General features: G+C 39.1%; 1 protein-coding gene across 1 annotated transcript in view; it reads left to right on the top strand.

Moving 5' to 3' along the window:
* Positions 1 to 22,828, top strand: part of itga8 (integrin subunit alpha 8) — a 107,015-nt gene that overhangs the window by 64,383 nt on the left and 19,804 nt on the right. Inside the window, exons 23-27 of the mRNA XM_002939028.5 lie at positions 2,586 to 2,666; positions 11,167 to 11,272; positions 11,601 to 11,759; positions 14,224 to 14,355; positions 21,174 to 21,287. Of these exons, the coding sequence (XP_002939074.2) occupies positions 2,586 to 2,666; positions 11,167 to 11,272; positions 11,601 to 11,759; positions 14,224 to 14,355; positions 21,174 to 21,287 (592 nt within the window). The remainder of the gene's footprint in view (positions 1 to 2,585; positions 2,667 to 11,166; positions 11,273 to 11,600; positions 11,760 to 14,223; positions 14,356 to 21,173; positions 21,288 to 22,828) is intronic.

The raw sequence follows: 22,828 nt of genomic DNA, 5'->3' as shown, positions 1-22,828 counted from the left end.
GAAGCCACCCTTCCTTTTGTTACTTACAGGGCTGAAGTGAATCTGTGCAAATTTGGCAACACTTAACACAGATCATGCATTCAGCTATCATGATCAATAATAAATTGCCCCATATGGGTACATCTTAAGAGTAGTGGCACACGTGCAAGGAAACTTTGATTGATAGAAAAACTAAGTACTGCATGTGTCTTTCCACCAGCGATTTACATCATTGTCAGTGGGAAAACATATCAGGAGATTAGTCACCTGCAGTAGAAGAGATTTGTTGCAGGCAAGTAATCTCCCCATGTGCCAGTACCCTAAAAATCAATTAAAGTCTGACACATGTCCCTAAAACTGGCAATACATGTACCTATAATGATGTACGAAATTAAGTACAATTATTGGTACATGTATGGTGCTCTGCTGATATCCATGTACTATTTCATCTGGCGATGTTTGCTAGTAAATGGTACATTGGCAGGCAGTGCCTTCACTTCCTGCTTTTCCAATCATTTATGTCCTTTGCACGAAAAATAAGAAGGTGGCCACACTGTATGTGGCCTTTCTGTATTTTATGTATATGCAGGTCATGCACTAACTGGATAGATTGCATACCCAGCAGCCTGTGCGTAGTCACCTTTACACAGAGTGATTACCCCACCTTTACACAGAGTGATTACCCCATTAGCACTTCAACAAGACATGCTGTAGTGTTGAACAACTCCCTTTAATAGCCTGTTAATATCATTACTGCGCAGGGTGCAGGGCACATTGGCAGGTGCTGGGGGCTCACAGGCGGCACCATTTTGTAACCCTAACTTGATTGATGCCCGCACGTCACAGCCTCTGCCATATACATAGAATTTCTCATTATTTTCAGTGGGAAGCAGTGACTGGCAATCAAGGCATATTGACAATCATATTTCTAACTGAGAACCCAGTGACTCACTAAGGCATATCATACTGTATATTGCCCAATCCCTTGCAGATCTTTGTTTGCTATTTTAGTTTTTGGGTATTGCTGGCCTTAGAGATATATGTTGCAACACATATATATTTAAAATTCATTTAGTAATGGAAAGAGAAAAATCTTTTGTTTTATTAAAAATAGCCAAATATTTTACATTTAGAGTCTTTAATCAAGGACAAATGTTTATCTCACACTGTCAGGCCAGCATTATTTTAAGGCACATTCTTAGGAACCATTTTATCACAAACAGAATCCAGAAAAAATCTCTGCACTGCCTGATGTAAATGTTTGGATCTGTACTTGTAGAAATGGAAACAGCAGGAAAGTCATGTTGAGTTAGATGGAAAATCTTTTGTGGCTTGTTGTACCATGATCATTCCAAGCTAAGGCAGAACTGTTTCATGTATGGCTTAACTCAGAGCTTCTGAGCAGTGACGGGGGGCCCAGCCTAAAGGCTTGAAAAGAAATCATATCTGCTGTTCTAGAAATTCCTGAAAGCCCCACTTAGTAGATCTTTTAGGGTGAGACTTTGGGGTGAACACTTATATGCTGCATCTGTTATTCATGGAACTGTAGTCAGTGGTTGAAGCCTGAGGTGGGCTTCATCTCTATGTGTGCATGTGAGTGCAAGGTTTTGTGGTTTTGTAGCACAAGTGGTATTAATAATAAGAATTAAGTTATTGAATATAATACAAGTTCATTGACAAAATAGTAGAGGATAATTATTAGCTAAACTCCTATTCAATTAAAAATGCTCTCTAAGGATGTGGAAAGTCTTAGTGGCAAGTAGTTGGATGCTCGTGGCTATTACTTGCTCTGATGGCAAACAAGCACTAGTTTTTTTCAATGTAGGAGGCAGGCTATAGGTGAACAGAGTGGGACATTTTGGTTGGCTGCACAGAAACTGAGTGGAAACTGAATGTATTTGGCTATCTGCCCTGTGGCCCATCACCCCAAAGGAAATAGAAGGTTGAGTGCATTTTAATATTTCCAGCTAGCTATGCTGAGATATTTTAGCCAAAGGCCTTGCCTTACAGTCACTTGTTGGATCTTTCTCTGCTTAAAGATATTACATGAAGGTGGGCAACTAGAAGAGATGCAGAAGATCAACACTGACTTTCTGGCAGGTTTAGATTGATAGGCTTCTTCTGAACCACAAGGAACCAGTCACTGAACAGAAGGAAGATTTGTTGTTACATCTCCCTTCACCAGAACGGAATAAAGCATTTGTACTCCATGGGTCTTCTTCTAACTAGAAGCCTGCTTGTTGTGTGGACTGACCCTCAGGTTACATTGGGAACTTGCAACCCGTGTCAGCTCAGGAATGTGGAGATCATATAAATGCTGGGCATCATGTGTCAGCAATAACCTTAGATGGGAGTAATGACTGGGTGATTTATTGCAGATAAGAGGAAGAAGGAAATGTTCCTTCTGTGTTTTGGCCCCCTGTGACATAGCCGTTTGGCCAAAGCTGACAAATTAGAATTAAAGAATCTTGATAATTAATGATCGTAACCCTCGACATTTTTGGAAATCACATCCCATTGTGGCCCTGACAAATGACTGTTATACCATTAACCTATAACATTTGTTATTGGCACTAAGGTTTTGTCTTGTGCATCCTGTTTTACAGTTCCAACAAGGACAATCCAAACAGTAACTTTGTCAGCTTGCAAGTTAACATAACCGCTGTGGCCCAAGTAGAAATTAGAGGGTAAGTATATCATTAATATAAATTATTTCTCTTCAGTCCGGTACAAAAATGGTACAGTTTGCTCTACTGAAATAGTCATGTGTCATGTATTAACCCTATTAACTACTCATAGATTTTTTAGAAGCAACCACACATGGAAATCAAGGAGCCTCTTGGGCACAAATAATTTGTCCTTTTACCACAGATGGAACAAACCACGAGTTTTGCACATAGGTGTAAATATAAACCAAGATAAATATGATAATTTTGAGTATGTATAAAAATATTAATAACACTTCTAGTCTAGGGGTTCCCCAAACTCTGGGCTGTCCCATTTGTGGGCCCCAAAGTAGTAAGGTTGAAATGTATCTGCTTCACTAATTAGTCCTAGAAGCACAGTGTGAAGGCTAAATAGGGTGAGATATTGGTGAACACTGTGTGCTCTCTTTGTTAGTCTTGGAATTTAGGTTGAATGGTTGATACAGCAATGATCACTAATCTTGAAATTACCTAAGAGGGTCCCTGACTAAACGATGGACCTCAAAGTAGGGCTTGATACCAAAAAGTTTGAAAATGTGCAATAATCTGTTCACAATCCCACATACTGAAGCAAGGCCTTTATATTTATAGTAAATAAAGGATTAAGAGAGGGGTGGTCATTTGGGAAACAGTCAATGGGGGGAGATTAGGAGTGGGGCCATGGTCCTCAAGCTACAACATAATAAATGACCTTACCACATGCTGTCACTTTAACCAGCACTTGTGTGATCAGGGCTGGAATAAAACATCAAGCTAAGCTATATAGGCCGCTTTGTAAACAAAAATATATCATCCTCTTCTATCTTTAAATTGTCTGTAATTGATATCAAACCTGGAAATCATCTTGCAAAACATTCAAAAGAGACCTTTTATTCCCAAAAAGGAACATTGTACAGATGTTCCTCCTTATTATTTATGATTTATTTTATATAATGCAGATGTTGGCAATACCATGACACAGCTGAAAGTCATATTTATAGCTCATATTCCAGATACCTTGAAGTCTTTGGTATAGAAAGAGCATCTTCTTTTCATCATAATAAAGATCCTCTCAGTTCTCTCCTGATTGAAATGGAATGGTGACTGATATAAAACTGAACTACTGCCCCACAATGCTTGGAGAAAGAGTTGCTGTAATTGGGTTAGACACTGGGTTGTGCCCTTTGACTCCAGGATGCTTAGTAATTTCATATGATCTGCTCTGTGCTTCAGGAACTGAGGAGCATTGTAAACTCTAGGTGCAGAGACTCATCTAGTCTGAGAAATGTATTGCTAATTAAAGCATTGCGTATCATTAATCACCTTTAAACACTGACCATCTGCTAAGTGTACCTCCAATGCAGTGATTCCCAACCAGTCGCTCGTGAGAACCATGTTGCTCACCAACCACTTGGGCAGGAGCATTTCGTCTAACTAGATAGAATAAATTGAACCCTTGCATCTGTTTCTGCCAAGATAACATTTTCTGCCAGAAATGAAATCTGCTCCCTTTTTTGCTACTGCTTTAATTATGACATTCCTGTACAGTAGTGCAAGGTTTGATTTTTCGTCTGATCGGGAACCGAATCGGCTTGTTGATGCGGTCCCTGAACCAACGGGCGCCCATACCTGCTGTTCTAATTCAATCGTTTGTCCCCTAGGCCAAACACCTGAATTAGCCCGATATCGCCCATCCGTAGGTGTTGATATCGGGAGAAGATCCGCTCGCTTGGCAAGTGGATCTTGGTGTGTATGGCCACCTTTAGAGGAGCAAGGCCTAGCTAAGGCACTAGCACAGGTTAGGTAACTTACACAGAAATCCATCTATCCTGACTGTCCCCACATTTTGGACCCTCCTGGGTATAACAATATGTTAGTGTGCTATTATATACCACTACCATTTGGGAAATGTATGTTATGTGCTTTGCGTGTTTGGCATAGGAAATTACAAAGATCCTCTGGTGCCACACATGGAAACCAAGTAGCTTGAGTTTCCCTGTTCATCCTGTTTCACTCCAGAAATAACAAAAACCATACTTTTTTCGTGATTAAAACAATAGCCAGAAAGTATTTTCAGCCCAAGTCCAATTCATTGCTCTTATGTTAAATAAGGGGGTATACTGCCTTTCTAATCAAACCTTGCTTGAGTGAAATAGGAATTGCATTCCTGGCCCTCCAGTAGATTGTTATGGCTCAAGATCTCCATAGACCCCTTTGTATGACATCATAGTTTTCTAATAATCCATCCCCTAGAACTTTCCAGTAGGAAATAATGGATAATTGACCCACAACAATGAAAACTTTGAACAGCACTGAGAGTTAGATTGATACGACTTGTTTCTTTAATACTGCTTTGCCCTAAGCCGGTAATTTCCAGACTTTCAGGTCAAGCCCTTTGCTTAGACCATAACTTTGGCCAGGGATGTGGATAGCCAGGCCTCCAGGCCCGCTGTGACTGCAGGTTTTTCTTCTTCTATAGTTACACCACTGCCCTTTGCTTAGATCATAACTTTGGCCAGGGACGCGAATAGCCAGACCTCCAGGCCCGCTGTGACTGCAGGTTCTGCTTCTTCTATAGTTACGCCACTGCCCCTTGCTTAGATCATCACTTTGGCCAGGGACCCCTTAACTTATAGGATAGCTGGACCCCCTGTCCCCAAGGCGGTGTATGCTTCCTCTATAGTTATGACATTTCCCAATGCTCTTATTGATCTTTAAGCTGAATTTCTAGGAGTATCCAAGGGAGCAAATCCACATTCTTCCTAAATCTCACCTAATTAGCCTTTAACGTGAGCCCCCTCATAGTATATATTTATATAACTTTACTTGCATTGCTATATTGCTTTTTATCTTCAGTTCTTATTTAATTGACTTGTTAGCTTTAGCCCCATATTTCATTTTACCATATAACATCTATGCAAAAAGTAAGTAATGAGGAAGAAATCAAACTCATTGAGAGTTCTATTGATGGAAAGTAGCAGTCAGTGGAATAGCAGCCTACATCCTGTGTGATAGCATCTGCAGGCTCCTGAAATATGCTGGCTCTGCTTTTCCCCACTTTTATTAGTACGCAGCAAGATCCTTGGACTTCGGTGACCCCACAAAAGCGCAGCCCATTCAGACTGCTGGTGCTGACATCACATACTGTAAAATGAAACAGGTTTGCAATTCCCACAGGGAGGATAAAAGCGGAAACTTCAGCTAGAAAAAGGAGACTGTTTGTGAAGTTACAGAGAAAGGAAAAAAGAACAATAGCCAGTTGGCGACTTTTAATGTCCTTTCATCCTTTTTTTTTTCTTTTATGTATAAATGTATAACCTTTTCACTGCTTATAAAACACAGGAAATTTTTATAGTGACGCCTCTCTGAGTGTGTAAAAAAGGTACTTAAAACGGATTTTTTAATCATTCAGTAAAATATTTAACACTCCTATATATTTTTTACATTGTTTGAAAGCTTGCTTAAAATGAAACTTTCTGACTACTGTAATTATTTTACTTACACAACCCTCCCACTCTACTAAACAATCCAGTAATAATGGCACAGAGCTCAGTTATAGGTGACTTGTTTGGGGTTTTACTACATCTATTTCATATATTGCAAACCTTTAACCCAAAAATGTATATATATATATATATAAAGGATATTGTATTCACTCACGAAACGACACACTTCGGTTGCCTGGGTGCAGTGTTCGATAAACATGTACAGAAGGAATCCAGAAGCCGCACTCACAGGTCTTATGTGGAAAAAGGAAATCTTTATTGCCAGGAGAGTGAACTAACGTTTCGGCTGTTACACCAGCCTTTGTCAAAGTTGAAACTACCAGTACAAAGCAGCCATAAATACCGTGAATGGCGGGAAATTAAACAAGAAGTGAAAAAAACACAGTGTGTGACGTGTGCATTACTCGAAACCCGTGACCCCACCCACAACAAAAGCAATAATATCTAAACATAACAATAAAAATAAAACTATGGTAATAACAACCATATTATGTCGCATCAACGGGTTAGCACCGTAACAGCGCAATACACGGGTATAGTCAAACACAAGGGGTTGATCTCGGGTATACAGTAACGAGTGAAAATATACCTAAACGAATAATAACAACGAAATAACAAAAAGCTATGTGTAAACAAAAGAATAAATGATCCAGAAAGTGAACAAAACCAAAGAAGTCGGACAACACAAACAGATGCAGAGGACAAGACCGGGGGCATACAATTTACCAGGTATGAACGAAATTAAAGTAAAATATAAAAACAAAGGTACCTGTACCGGAGTGCCTTGCTCGCACCACTTCTTTACTCACTTTCCTGACGGGGGTGTTTCGTTGTTCTTGATCTTTGTTTTTATGTGTATTTTTACTTTAATTTCGTTCATACCTGGTAACTTGTATGCCCCCGGTCTTGTCCTCTGCATCTGTTTGTGTTGTCCGACTTCTTTGGTTTTGTTCACTTTCTGGATCATTTATTCTTTTGTTTGGCTGGTGTAACAGCCGAAACGTTAGTTCACTCTCCTGGCAATAAAGATTTCCTTTTTCCACATAAGTGTGAGTATACAATTCTCGCAGTGCTTATAAATTGTGGAAGATGCATTAACCGTGTAAGCAGTCTTGTACATTATATATAGTAGATAACAGAGAAGCTGCAGATTCTAATGATACCTGGGTGCCAGTGCACGACACTCTCAGGAATTTTCACAAAGTGTCCGTTTCAGTTCCCACTGGAACTTTCATCAGGACTCAAACACCACAGTGAGATACAAACATTTAAGGCCCAAAAAGGGCGCCAATATTGTTGCTAGGCAACCATAAACAAACACACATCAAAAGAAAAGTGCTAAAGTAGAAGTATAGACTAATATTCTATTACCTATTTAGACAAAAGGGATATGCATCAGTGGACAGAATGTGTATATAGTAAAGGAATAAAAAGGTGAGTTGGCTGGGTGGTAGTGCAAAACCCCCGAGTGGTATAGGATCGTACCCACCTCATCCATACAGGAAATTAAGGGTAGCGCCCATGATTAGGCTCCTCTACTGCCAGGTCTGGATGTATATGCCTCAAATCTACTCCCCCATGGTGCGTGTTCATAAGCACATAACGGGCACAGTGATCGCCGTTGCTAGGCAACCGATAGTGGTGAGCGGGTTCTGTCAAACCCGTCTGTATCGGCAATGTTCAGTGCACCGGCAGAACGTCGAGGAGTTAGGAGGGGGCTTTTACAGCTGACACTAGGGACACCAAAAGGTAGCCCAGTGTCGCTGCATGCCGTCCACAGATCTGTTAAGGCGCCCAAATGCCTAAATTGCATAATAGCCGGGGAAGTTCTGCACCACAGTAGTAACTCTGCCATCCACAGCGCTCACATACAGGGTTCCCATTAAGGGTAAAATTGTGGGTCAGTGCTAGATCCGCAGCCCGAAGGCATATAACACGAGGGGGGGAGAAGAGTACGCTTGCTACCCTTCTCATAGGCACATCCTTGTACTGGAGAAGATACCTTTCCATGCCCCCCGCGGGGCATATCGGAGTGTACGTGGATACGCCTGCTATCCGTAATGAGGTGGTCATATAGGGCCTTGCCACCGGGGGTAGTCTATCACCCAATTAGGATTATGTATGGCCTAGCAAAACAACGCAACAAAGTTGCTACATAGGTTACACATAGTAACCAAGAGTATGGATACAAGGAACCAGATTGTTGAAAGCATACATATATATAGAGACACACGTATTATACACGCTATATCAGTGAAATATACAGACAGAGAGTAATCAAGAACATGAAAAAAAAACTACAATGATTAAATGAAGCAGCCCAGTGGTAAAGTTTCGTTTAAACCACGGGGGGCCACACAGTCCAATCTGTGTATCCACCGTGCTTCCCTTCTTAGTAGAGCCAAGTCTCTGTTGCCGCCCCTGGGTAGGGGAGGTTGATGGTCAATGACCATACAACGAAAGGTGGGTAGTGGGTGTTTCAAGGTGAAACCTTGACTCCTTGTGAAAATTCCTGAGAGTGCCGTCACCTCTTTCTATATATATATATATATATATATAATGTATAATATATATTTACATAGCACCAGAAATGTTTGCAGTGCTTTACAATGCTATAATACAAGCAAGGGGGGGGGGCGGTTCTACATCTTAAAAACTCAGAATTAATGCGTAACTAATAGGTGTTTCAAAACTCAGTTGGAATAAGGTCCCTGCCCCAAAGAGCTTACAAGCTATACTCAGTATAGTACTTCTCACTTACATATAAATATATAGAGAAGAAATACAGGCTATGCCCCCAATACTTTCACTTCCATTAAAGACAAAATGAATAGAAAACAAAACATAAATAGAATTAGGGTAGAACATTATGAGAGAGAAGTAGAAATATTCCTATTGAGATTAGACTGCCAGTTTCTGGACAGAGAAGAACAAAGCTTAGGTTATGCAGTTGCGCAGTTGCACTTGTGTATCCAGGTAAAATTACAGAACAGGAGAGGTATAAATCCTATAACTTTATTGGCTACATACATTTTACAGGTATAGAATATCTTTTCCAGAATCTTGGCACCTGGGGTTTTCCAGATATCTTCATAACTTAAATCTGCTACAAAATCATTTAAATATAAAATAAACCCAATAGGATTGATTTGCCAACAAGCTTAGTTACTATCAAGTACAAGGTACTGTTTTATTATTACAGAGAAAAATGGAAATCATTTTTAAAAATTGAATTTTTCAATTAAAATGGAATCTATGGGAGATGGCCTTCCCGTAATTCAGAGCTTTCTGGATACAGGGTTTCTGTATAATAGATCCCATAACTGTACACAGAATATTACACTGCAGGCTTTCTAAACTCTCCTTTTCAGGCTCACATTTTACAAAATGGCATATATAATAATTATCTTTCTATCTATCATCTATCAATCATATATGCAATCAATAAGGTACTCACAGGGCTTCAAAAAAAAAGGGGAGCTAAAAGTGTTATTAGTGAAACAACGTTTCAGTCTGAACTGAGATTTTTGTAAAAGTTCGTTGAGTAATAAAACTTTTTGCCCTCTTTTCACATTTTTTTTAAGTCCAGTGAGTGCCTTATTGTTTGCTTCTAGCACAGTTTTCTTAGTTATAAGAAAACTCACTGGTGCCTGGCCTTAATATAGGAGATATGCCAATCATGGCTCCATCTCTCTATACACTTGAAAGGCCCTTCCTATTTATTATATAAGCCAGGGATCCCCAAACTATTTTTACTCGTGAGCCACACTCAGATGTAAAAAGTGTTGGTGAGCCACACGGGCATGAAAAAGTTCTTTGGGGATGCCATGGCTATTCGGTAGCCCCATCTGGCCTGCAGGAGACTCTGCTTGGAGTAGAACTGTGCCTCTGTGCTTCAAAAACTTGCCTCCAAGCAATAGATTTAAAAAATAAGCACCTACTTTTAGACCACTGGGAGCAACATCAATTGGGGTGGTGCGCAACATGTTGCTCCTGAGTCACTGGTTGGGGATCACTGATATATGCAGTGGACTTTTAATGCTTTTTTTGAGCAATACGTTATGTGAGTGCTACCTGCTTTTTGAAGGATATATATAAACATAGCAAAATAAGGCTTTGGTACCAAACATATTAAATCTGTTCTATGTACTACTCAGAAAAGGAAATATTGATAGTCAGGCAATAAACTTATTGCTGCAACATTGTCGGTCTTGAGGGGCTCAAGCTTTACTCTGCAGTGCTCCAGGCTTCCTGATGGGCCCATTTGAAAGAATGGCACTTGTGCAGATGCCCCCCCTGCTCCCCTGGAAGTTATGCCACTGCATAGGCAGTTCCACTCCAGGAATGGCAGGGAATTTTACATTTCCCCGGGATAGACCTTTGGGTTTCTCAAATAAAACATATTATTTCAGTAAAGGAATGATATATTATGCAATCTGCTTAATGTGTGCAATGTCGGAACACTTCCTGCTTGCAGAGGAATACTAGAAACGTAATTTGTGTACTTGATCTTTTTATCATAGTCTTTGCAAGGAAGCGTAGGGAGAGGAAATAAGTTATTACCGGTAACCAGTTACAGTTGTACAAACTCACAGATAAAGGGATTTTACTCACTCAAAAGGGTCAGCAATGTTGGTAATGGAATCCTCCCGACTGTGTTTTCTGTTTTCATTATCCCAACACCCTGCTGGGCATCTTACTAATGCTTCCTGATTGCATTTATACCCCTATATGCCAGACATCAGGATGTCCAATGCATTTTTCATTTTTGCTGCCTATCCAGTTAAAGTTTTGGAAGTTTCAAGTTTATATACAGCATTTTACTAATCAGTGTTAAAAGGAAAATAAGAAGTGTTGTGAATAAACTCTGGGATATAAGGCTTATAAGACAAGAAATACAAAAAAAAAAAAAAAAGCTTGTAAGAATGATACAGTGTTTTGGTACCAGACTGTTAATGTCAGCTAAAGTATATTGTAATTTTTTTCATTTGTCATAGAGTGTCCCATCCTCCTCAGATCATTCTACCCATTCCTAACTGGGAGCCGAAGGAGAAACCATCTGAAGAAAAGGACGTTGGGCCGTTAGTGCAGCATATATATGAGGTACCTAGTATTCCTTGAATATACTGTAGGACAAGGAGCGGAACAATACTTTCTCATGTTGTTACATTTCCCAGTATGAAATCAAGCCAAGAAAATCAGGTTCTGATCACTTGTATGTCTTTTTTTTTACGTGTCATTTGATATAAGCAAACACATTTATCAGAGGAACATTCTCTAATAATTATAAAAAAAAAATTGTAAAAGCAATTTTTGGGCTTTGGACTTTTTTAAAAAAAATAATTTAGTGCAGAACATTCTCTTTAATTTTTGATAACTCCCATATACTACTGAGCAATGCAAATCAGTATTTCTTGATTTCTTTTTAAAGCTGCACAACATTGGCCCGAGTGCTATAAGTGAAACACAGCTGAATGTGGGATGGCCTTCTCAAAGCCGAGATGAGTTTCTCCTCTATGTATTTCACATTCAGACTGAGGGTCCCCTGAAGTGCCAGGCAGGAAGTGCCATTAACACCTTAAATATCAAAGTAAGTGCAATCAGATTATTTATTCTTATCTTGCTTTTGCTGTTTTACATGTTTGATCTTTGCCAGAAAACTGAATTAATAAACACATTCATCTTTATATATTAATGCCATGTCTTAATTAAGTTTAAGGGGCAGCAATTTGTAGATTTATGCCATCAAATTGCATCACGTCAAGATATCTCAGTGGTTTTGGACATCTATTTCCAAATATTTCAGGAGAGTTCTGCCTATTTCTAAGGGACATGATGATTATTATTTGTTCTTTTTTCCCATGTTGCTGAGTAATTTGAGTCTAGCCAATTGTAAATTTGAATTGGTAACTTATAATAATATGGCAGATTGTATTTCCTGTTACTTATGTAGCACCAACACATTTCCACAATGCTTTACAAATATTATACATCATTCCCTGCCCCAGTGGAATTTACAGTCTAAGGTCCGTATCACATTCACACACACTATGGTCAATTTAATCAGGAGCCAGTAAACCTGCCTGTACATTTTTGGAGTGTGATTTATGTTCAGATTTGCTAAGTACAAAATATATATGGTTTTTGTTTCACTGCTAATTGCAAAAAGGAACCCAATAAGGAACCTAATCTATAATATAAGAAATTAGGCTTTTGTTTAGGGCCCATAATGTTGCTAAAGTCAAGGGTGAATGCTGAAATGGTAAATATGGTCTCCTCATTGGCAAAAACGGGAAATTAGTATGTTCTAATTATCGATCTGTAAAAACTAGGAAATAAGGATAAAGCAAATGTTATGGCAGGTTTGTTTTCATTACTTGATTTGTTAAAGACAGTGAATTTCTTACAGATGCTCTATTCTTTGCAAATTTAAACTGTTATTTCTAAGGAAACTGGATCTGAAATCTGATGTTTGTATAGTGAAATAAATACTGAAAATTATCGCTATCTTTCCAGATTACCTTATTTGCATTATATGTTGTTCAAAGTTTGGCCCGTTGCTCTTCCCCGACAGTATTTTTCCAGAGACCGTAAAAGAAGTTATTTCTTTCCCAGTTGTGGTTAGTTCCCTGCATGGCCTTATCTGTCATTCTCTGTAGTACCTACATCAGTCACACCACTTAAATGTTCTTTTCCACTGAAAAGATATACACTGGGGTTACTAGTTCCCTAATGCCAAGCACAACAGATGTTCTACTTATGCAGAGTTCCAAGGTTGATCTTTTTAAATGCTATTTTCTGCTATTAAAACAATACAGCTTTAAAACTTTATTTTTTAACTGAAGTTATGAACCTTTTTTAATGTAGCATAGATAGTGCCTGCTTTACAGTGCCCCAGCTCTCCAGTGCGGCGATATCATGAATTCTTCCTAACTGAAGAAATATTTATCAAAATGTCTACATCCACTTCATAAATGTGGGGAGGCAGGTCAGGAAATCTGACAGATGAACAAAGAGTAATTTATCAAAGTGCTTTTATCAGGTTAAACACCCAATTCCACAAGGACCTGCTGATAAATACTGGAGGACAGGATGAGTTAGAAAATCTAAATGCAGGGGAGGATGGCCATAATAACTAACATACATACTCTATATATGATAATTAAGAACAGGTCCAGGGAGTCCAGTAGCAACAGTAATTAATAAAAACATTGCCCTGGGCCAGTGCTGTCCAACTTATTATATGTAGTGGGCATAGAATTTCTAATATAGTATGCGTGAGGGCCAAATTAATAAAAACAAAGATGTCATACAGTGAAGTCTAGAGGGCCATAAAAGTCCTTTGGGGTGTCACATCTATCCCACGAGCCTCCAGTTGAACAGCCCTGCAATAGGCATATTAGAGCTAAGCCCTAAATAATTTCTCTAGAAGAAGAACTGGGTGGCCATTGCTGCTTTAGGAACAATTTGAAACTCATGGACCATCATCTTACCGAACTACATCTCCCATCAGCTCACTGACGTTCATCACAACTTGGTTGACATCAGTGATCCAAGAATTTATCCCCAATGATCTAGGAACTGGGACAGGAAGTAGACGCTTGCTAAGACTTCGTAATTGCCGTAATTGACCACAGGTGTCTTAAATAATCAGGCACAGAGCCCAGAGCATAAAAGGGAAAAGGAAAAATAACTTCTTTCCAAGGTCACTTGGAAACAGCTGAAGTAGAAATGAGCCCTCTGAATCCCAAGCCATGCTGTTTATTCTCGTTATCATCCCATCACTTTATTATAAGGCAACTTTTGGCGAGTACAAGCTGTTTGTCAACTCCATTGGCTACCCTTCAGCCAAGTAACAATGAACTAATGGCTGTAATCTGGAAGAATTCCCTTGGAGCCAAAAATAGTTGATGTGTCCTGTGTACTAATTTGTCCTACTAATTAGTTATCTAACAGGCATTAAGGGTTTGTTACACCTTTATTATGTGTATTTTTCACAGAACTAAACTAGTAATATATTTTGATGACCTACAATTTTAATGTTTCCCTTCTAGCCAAGTGAACCTGAAGATACCCCTGAGCTTGCAGCTTTTCTGAGGAATACCAGTGTATCTCATGCAGTAAGCCGCCGGGATGTAGCTGTGGCAGAGGCGCTGAGGCACATTCCCACACCGACAAAACTACTGGTGAGGAAGCACTGCCTTTTATGCATTCAGTGAACTTGTCTTATGCATTGCTGAAAGTCTGCATGTATTTTTTATGCACTAGATATAGTTCTTTAAGCACAATTGTACTACAGAGAACCACACAAAATGTGGTTATTTTGTTGTGTATAAAATATAATATGCATATACTGTTTGCTTTAACTATGAAAGCATTGGTGCCCACCACTGTAGTGCATAAAGAGGCATACAGAATCTTGGGGCCAGACATGCCCTAGTCTCCTGTTTTATCTACATTTTCTGTGTGTTTAGGTAATAAATGTAATAGGACTTTGACTCACCCACCAAAAATTCTGTATCCTTCTATCTATCTATCTATCTATCTATCTATCTTCCTTGTAACTAGAATCTCATCAATGAGTCTTGCAAAAATATATTAATCAGTAATCCTGTTTAATTTGCATGTTTTATGTGTATATATATATATATATATATATAAACCTTTCTATTGTGCAGCACTGCAGAATATGCCATGTTATGTACATGTGTTAATAATGACGTAACGGTAAGAATGCCACTGTCAATCAGTTTTTAGCACATCTGACCATTAAATACTGCAAAAGTAAACACAAAGCAGCCACAGAAAAACAATCTACATCTGTGCAAACGCTTAATAAATCTAAGATGAGGCTGTGTTTAAAGTGAGAGAGACTGCGTGGGATGTTTGTAGCCAGAAATATCCAGACAGAATTGTATTATTTTACTCAAAGCTTCTGGTGTATTTAAACATTCAGATCAAGCTAAAGGTTGACAAAATTTGCAGCTCTCCAGCCGTTGTGAATACTCCCAGCATCCTTTTCTAGAGGGAATGACAACATGTGGAAATCTTTACAGTTCATTTCCAATGCCTACAGAAGCTTTATGGCAGCACCGGTTGCATGCGGGAGGCTGGTGTAAAAAAAGTTACCGTATATACTCGAGTATAAGCCGATCCGAATATAAGCCGAGGTACCTAATTTTACCTAAAAAAACTGGAAAAACTTATTGACTCGAGTATAAGCCTAGGGTGGGAAATGCAGCCGCTACTGCTAAGTTTCAATAATCAAATAAATAATAAAAGGACACTCAGTGGGACCCCCTGTAAACTCTTCATAAATATATCATGCTGGCAGCTGCAGATTAGGGAAAGGTGGATGGAGGACCCTTTCACTCTCCTGCCTTGAAGAGTTACAGCACTGCTGCTAAAAAAAAAAGAAACGAAAAAAGAAAGAAAAATGCAACAGCAGCAGACAAAAGCAATGTTTTTTTAAAAAGAATATGTAGTATTTTTTTATGTTATAATGTAAAAAAAATACCTTATTATCAGTAGGTATTACTTTAACTATTGGTAGAAGCACTGACAGGATTGTACCACTAGCAGTCATTGATTTTAAAAACTTCACTTCACCCACAAATGCTCTTTTTGTGCCAGCTAAAATCACATTTACTGGAGGGTGCCCATTACCCCTGCACTCTTAATAATATGTTTTAACTTCCTTTAAAACCATTTGTAAGTGGTATTTATGTGGAGTATGTGCCTAGAGGTGACACGTTTTATCTGCAGTAATGTTTAAATGAAACATGTCCCAGAAATGGCAGCCCCTCTCTTAATCAGCTAAAATAACTCTGCAGCATATGAATTTGTAGATAAAAGAACAACTTTGTTCCAGGGATTGCCATTAATTTATAAAAAGGTTTTCTTTTAGTTTCCACCTTTTGATGCACCTCCAACTTTTAAGATCCTACAGTTATGCTTATGCCATAGCAAACTATTTCTTGCTTATATCTGAGAATGATATCTCCTGGACTCACCATCAAGATGTGTTTTTTTTCAGTACACCTGAACACACGACTCAGTGTTGCTAGCCAAAGCATGATTCGCTCCTTTAATGTATCGATGCCGCTACAGCCCTTCAATGGAGTAGTGGTCGGCAAAGTGCCAAAGTGCCACCAGCATTTTCCGGTGCCTTAGCAACGATAAGCCGGGAGACACGCTGCGCTGCGCTACAGGAGACGCGCTGCGTCAGGAGACGTGCTATGTAACATGCGACGCGCTACTACTACTCCATTAGACACGCTGCGCCTACGCTACTCTGTTAAACGCGCTTCCAAGAGACGCGCTAAAATTCTGATATGCTAGCAGCCAGATGAGTGAGTATTAGAGGGGAATTTTACAGGCCACTGTATTATATTTGCGGTCATACGACTGGCTCACTCACTTAAGGTGTAACGCATGTACGCATTTTCACCGGCCGGGGGGGGGTGTTGTGCGACGAATATGGATGCCAGCAAGTAACAAGTTAGATCTTCAAATCCATATACTCGAGTATAAGCCGAGGGTTAATTTTTCAGCACATTTTTGGTGCTGAAAAACTCGGCTTATACTCGAGAATATACGGTAATATCTTTCCAGTGCTCTGTACAGATAAATTACATTCAAGGTATATAGATCTATTCTCAATGGGAATCCATAAGGAAGAAAAAGTATTACAGGTATGGGACCCCATTATCCAGAGAGCTGCAAATTAATTCACAATTTTAAAAATGATTTCCCTTTTCTCTGTAATAATAACTAATAAAGATATAATTAATCATTATTGCTGGCAAGTTCCAGTTGGGTTAATGTAATGTTTAAATTATTTTTTTTAGTAGACTTAAGGTATGGAGTATACACATTAAGGAAAGACCTCTTATCCAGAAAACCCCAGGTCCCAAACATTTTTGATAACAGGCAACATACCTGTATCACTGTTTATGCACTGTTGCTAAATGTCAACCTATACTCCTTACTGCAGTGATCCCCAACCAGTGGCTCGCGAGCTACATGTTGCTCACAAGCCCCTTGGATGTTGCTCCCAGTGGTCCCAGTTCTGGTTAGGAGGCAAGCTTAGATTGCATAAAAACCCAGTGTAATGCCAAACAGAGCCTTCTGCAATAGCCCCACATAGGGGCTATTAAATGGGCAATTACATCTTTTATTGGCACCCCCAGAAACTTTTTTCATGCTTGTGTTGCTCCCAACCACTTTTTCCATTTGAATGTGGCTCACGAGTATAAAAGATTGGGGATCCCTGCCCTTTTGTATACTAATTAGAATAGATGTTAGGTTTCTTGGTTAGTGATTTAATGCAAGGACATGTGGTCTGTACTGTGTAATATAGGGACACCAGGGATAATGCATTAAACTGGAGGGCTACTTTGAGAACTATGAAATATAAGGCTGGGATAATGATGGACTAAGGTGTATACTGAAGAGACTTTGGCCAAGTTTTGTTCTTCAGAAGCACCGTGCCGTATGTTTCAGGGCACCAGGCACTGTAATTGTGGTGTTGGAGTACAGTTAGGTAATATGCAATGTGCTGCAGAAGGGCGTATAAAGTGTATTGTCATGTTTAAAGGGTGATAGAATTTGGTGGAAGATAACTTAGAATTTGCATGGATTTGCTGGGGTCCCTGGAGATTGGCCAGTACTCTGCTGAGAATGTAATTTGCAGTGCTAGTGGATGTGCTCTGTGTTTTACATGGGGTAAGCAATGATGTCTGCGCAGTGTGCCACACTGGCACTGGGGTGTGCGCTTTGTGTTGGGAAGGCAATTGCTCTACTATATGTTGTAAGGCAAATCATTTAAAGATACAGACATGACAATAAACATGTTTTCATTTATTTAGTTACCTAGGTGTTATCATTACTTTTGTATAAAACAAAAGCATATTTTGTTCTACGGTGCGGTTACAATGTGAATACAAAAATAGTATTGCCTCCTTGAGCCACGGCATTAACTACTTGCTGGTTATTTTATAACATAGCATATTTTATATTATAACAGCTTTATGTTTCTTTGGCATTTGTGTTACAAACATTGCCCATATACACTGTCCAGATGCCCGGTAAACCTTATTTAGGGGTAGGCAAGCTCTCCATAAGGCCTCTGGGAACTATAATGCATCCTTATACTGTTGATGTGCTGGGAGCTACTGTATAATATAACAGTTAAATGGCCACAGGCTGGCCAGCAATTCCATAGAACAAAGGCTAAATCTCAGCCCTGCTCCTGGCAAAGTATCACTCTGTAATGTAAAACACTTGTAGCAAATGTAAATTTCATAAAACCATTCCCTTTAACTGGTTTGCTTATCATAACAGCACCAGGTTCTGTTTAATGTCAGACATCACATACTTCAGCACATGGCATATTCATCCAAATAACTGCTCTACCTTGACCTGTAATCGCATTTTGGTGATGGCAAAATAATTTTTCAGCCATAGTGGCTATAGTGGAAACATTTTTTCATAACATTCACTGGCCAAGAGCACAACAAAAGCAGAGGCTGATGGTGTGGAGAGAATTTCCAGCTACATGAACATATGAGTGTATTTATTCATTTATATTCTTCTTTTCTTAAAACTGTTTGGATTCTGTTATAGGTTTCGTACAACAAGGCAAAGAACAAGGATGTGAAATTGGCTTTTCTTTCTACAAGTTAACATTCATTACATGTTTAATTTAGTAATTAGCAGCCGATCAGGTCCTGCCAAGGTTTTTGCTCTTTCAAAGCCAAGGACAGACATGTATTTGCTCAGCACAGTTGTCTTTGCCTATGAGAGATACACAGAGTATTACTGCTGCGCTCCAATAATTAGAACCAGCTTTCCCTGTACTCTCTGGGTTGTTGGCTTGCTCTTCAGTCTGTAAAGTTGTTATGTTATGTTGTTGGTTGGATGAGCCAGTCTTGTAGTTGTAATTATTTTGCTGGCTCAGTGCTTCTCATGTGATATAGATAATACCAATTGTGGCATGTTCTGTGAGCTTCAAAGGCAGATACAATGAACAGGACCCACTGGGAGTTCACCAGTGCGATGTCGCCAAGCGAGCGGATCTTTACCCGATATCCCCACCTACGGGTGGGCGATATCGGGTAGCAAGTTGCTTTAAAAAAAAATAATCGGATTACATTTGTGGCCATGGGCAGTTGGTTCGGGACCGCATCAACGATCCGACTGGATTTTCTAACCTGGCCGATCGATATCTGGCCAATTTCAGGCCAGATATCGGTCGGCCAGGCCGCTCGTTTCTGTCCGGGACCGATATCGGCAGCTTCTATCGGCCCGTGTATGGGGGCCTTTAGTTTTTGTCCACTATAGGGGTCACTTACTATAAGAAAGGCAGTGGGGAATGTGCAGAAGCACTTGCTGAATGTAGGATTGCCACAGGTTTCTGCACTCCATTTATCCCTGTGTGTGCCATGCGTCTGACCCTTAAAACAATATAACAGGAGTGAGTTCCCTTTAAGGTCTTCCAGTCAGCTGGCTGGCAACATTGGTACAGGAGTCAGAGCCAAGAGTGTAGAAAATGCGCTGATTTCAAAGTGCAATTAATGTATATTGGGAAATTGCTTGGAATTGCATTTTCTTTAAATGAGAAGTTCTGTAATATTCAGGATTCTTAACCTATGGGTCATGACCTAAAAATGAGTCTCCAAGCTGTTTAGGGATCAAAAGGATTCTCCGGAATACAGTAAGAAGTTTCTGTTATAGCAGGAAAAAGGTCATTTAAACAAGATGCATAGCATAGTTGGTTTAAAACCATTTTTATCACAGAGCTAATTCAGCAACTTCATTTGGGCCCCCCGTGAAAAAGATTGTGATATTGACGATTGCTGTCTAACCGTGTCTTACCAAATGCAGTAATAAATTTACTCACCAATGATTATTTTTCACTGGTTAATATGAATAAGCCTTACAAGTACTGAAGAGTTAGATATAGGTGTGTAGGCTAATCTAAGCCAATATATAGCCTGCAGTTCCTAAAAGCAATTGAAATCTGATGATAGAATGGTAGACTAGATGGGAAATATAATACAGATATAAATGAAACTCAGAACAGACCTGTCTGAGACCAATACAGAATGGAGCTTTGAGCAGCCAGTAGCCAGGGGTGTCCTTTATAGGAGACATCTGCATATGATTTCTTCATAGTCAGGAGCTGCAAAATGAAGAAAGAAAAAGGCCTAGTATAGTATGACTTAGCTTAGAAGTAGCCCTTCATCACTTATCAGATCCCAAAACTAAATAGAACATTTCTACATTAACCTTAATATTATTGTACCAGGAATCCAGAAACCATGGATGTTTTTGTATCATGTTAAAACCATGGTTTGTACTGGTAGATTACATCTGCATTATATAAAAGTTCACTTTAGGAGAACTTCTTTAACTGTGACTCATCAAATGTGGTTTTATGTTGATTTGCATGATCTGCTTCAGGCTTTGGGTCATGTGCATAATAAGGGGCACCCTGTTTGTGTTCATACTGACCCCGGATATAACAACTCCAGTATCACAAGATATTGTTCAGTAAATGGGCTTTGTTGGAAGAGGTATGGGAGAAGCAGTTTCATTTGGCTTTTGCACTTAAAGGAACAGTAACACCGAAAAATAGTGGTTTAAACTATTAAAATTATAATGTACTGCTGACCTAAACTGGTGAATGCTATAGAAAGACTTAAAATAAGTAACTGCTGTGTAGCCCTGGGGGCAGCCATTCATGCTGGAAGAAAAGGACTAAAGGGACAGGTTACATAGCAGATAATCGATAAACTCTTTAGAATAAAATGGTATTTTACGGAGCTTGTCTGTTATCTGCTACCTAACCTGTCCCTTTTGACCTATTTGAATAACTACCCGTATGGCTACATAGCAGCTGTGTTTATATAAACTACAGTAGTGTTTCTGAAACAGAGCAGAACATAAATCTCACAATGAATACAAGCAATACTAAGCAAAAATATCTTTCTCTTTACAGAATTGCACTAATGTGAAATGTTTAATGATATCCTGCAAAGTCGGCCACTTGGGTGGAGGTCAGCGAGCAGTGGTAAAAATCCGGTCTCGTCTGTGGGCTCCAACATTCTTACAGGTATAAAGACCAATGTGTATATGATATGGGGCAGTACCCCAAAATCCCAACCCTGCAGAAATATAAAGTTATGGTTGCAGTGACTGAAAACTTACCTGTTCCTCATTGGCACCCACATTTATTTTCATCTCATAATTTCAACATAATAATCAATAAGTCAGCTGTTCTACAGGCCTTATGAAATCCGAATTTGTTTTATTTTGCTAATTTTTTGGTTCTTAAAAACTACTCAGGTCAGAACCGAGAACTTTTTTTAATACATTCTCCTGAATATATATAATAATACTGAAGTTTATTTGGTACTTTTGTGCTTTTTAAATGAGGACTAAGGGTTATGTTTTAGCAAACCAACTCCCAATTGTAATTAAAGGCAAGAGCTTTAGCGGGGTTATGTAGTAAAAGGCACTAAGTTTGCCCAGGAGCAGTAACCCATAGCAACCAATAAAATGTTTGTTTTTAAACAGGTGACCAGTAAATGCTATTTGCTGATTGGTTGCTATGGGTTACCGTTTCTGGGCAAACTTAGTGCCTTTTATTACATAACCCCGCTAACGGTCTTGCATTTGCATCCCAATTCTCAATAAATGACCCCTTAGGCATTTGAAACTTCAGACGTATATGTAACATTTTAACTGTCTCATACAAAATAGTGATTAAAATAAACCATGAATGTTTAAATAAAGCCAAAACGAACCTAAATAGGGCATGTTATAACGTAAATAGAGAATGTGCTTGAATTAGCAGCACCATCATTCTGTAATTAATAAATGCAGATGTAATTCAAAAGTCGTTTTAGCTAATGTTACAGCCTATACAATCATCTATATGTCTATTTGTATAAGAATAAGGCATTCTGTATAAGAAAGAGTGGGTAATAGAGTATAAATGACTGTACCATTATGCTAGTGGGATGGGAAAGCAAACAATTACATTTCCCTAAAGCAGCAAACACCTGTGTTACAGTGAGATTCTATCGTGTTCCTCAGCTTCCCCATATTTCAGTGCCTCCCATCACTAAAGAGCAACGATTTTCAGATATTTTTAGTTCCACTTGAGATCCAAGATTTGGCGAGGGCCCCCCATATTTATTAACACCATCTCAGAGAGGCTTCACTTGAATCTAGCATGTATCTCATTTGGAATTCTTCTGTCTGTTCAATGAAATTAAATGAAAATCACTCACATGGCCTGGGTTATGCTGTGAGCTCTTCACTTAAAACCAAGGTCAGAATATCTCATCTGTGATAACATTCACTCACCAAACTGTATAAATGGCCCAGAATGAGCTCCAAAACTCATAGCTAAGGAGGGGTCCACACCAAATCAATTCAAAGGTGGTCACACACCGAAGGCCACTTGCAGGTAAAAGTCCAATTATTATATATCAAAATAACAGCCTGACCCATTTAGTACTTGCAGTTATCATAGGGATAAACGTAAAAGGTTGATATTATAAGATTGCACTAACTGCAATCTCATTTTGGTATGTGTGCCCCCAGGCACTTATTTAGAGAGTCAGACCCACAGTTGTACACCTTGGA

This window comes from Xenopus tropicalis, chromosome 6 (assembly GCF_000004195.4).
Source record: "Xenopus tropicalis strain Nigerian chromosome 6, UCB_Xtro_10.0, whole genome shotgun sequence".
Taxonomy (NCBI): Eukaryota; Metazoa; Chordata; class Amphibia; order Anura; family Pipidae; genus Xenopus; species Xenopus tropicalis.
This window is presented reverse-complemented; position numbering and strand designations above follow the sequence as displayed.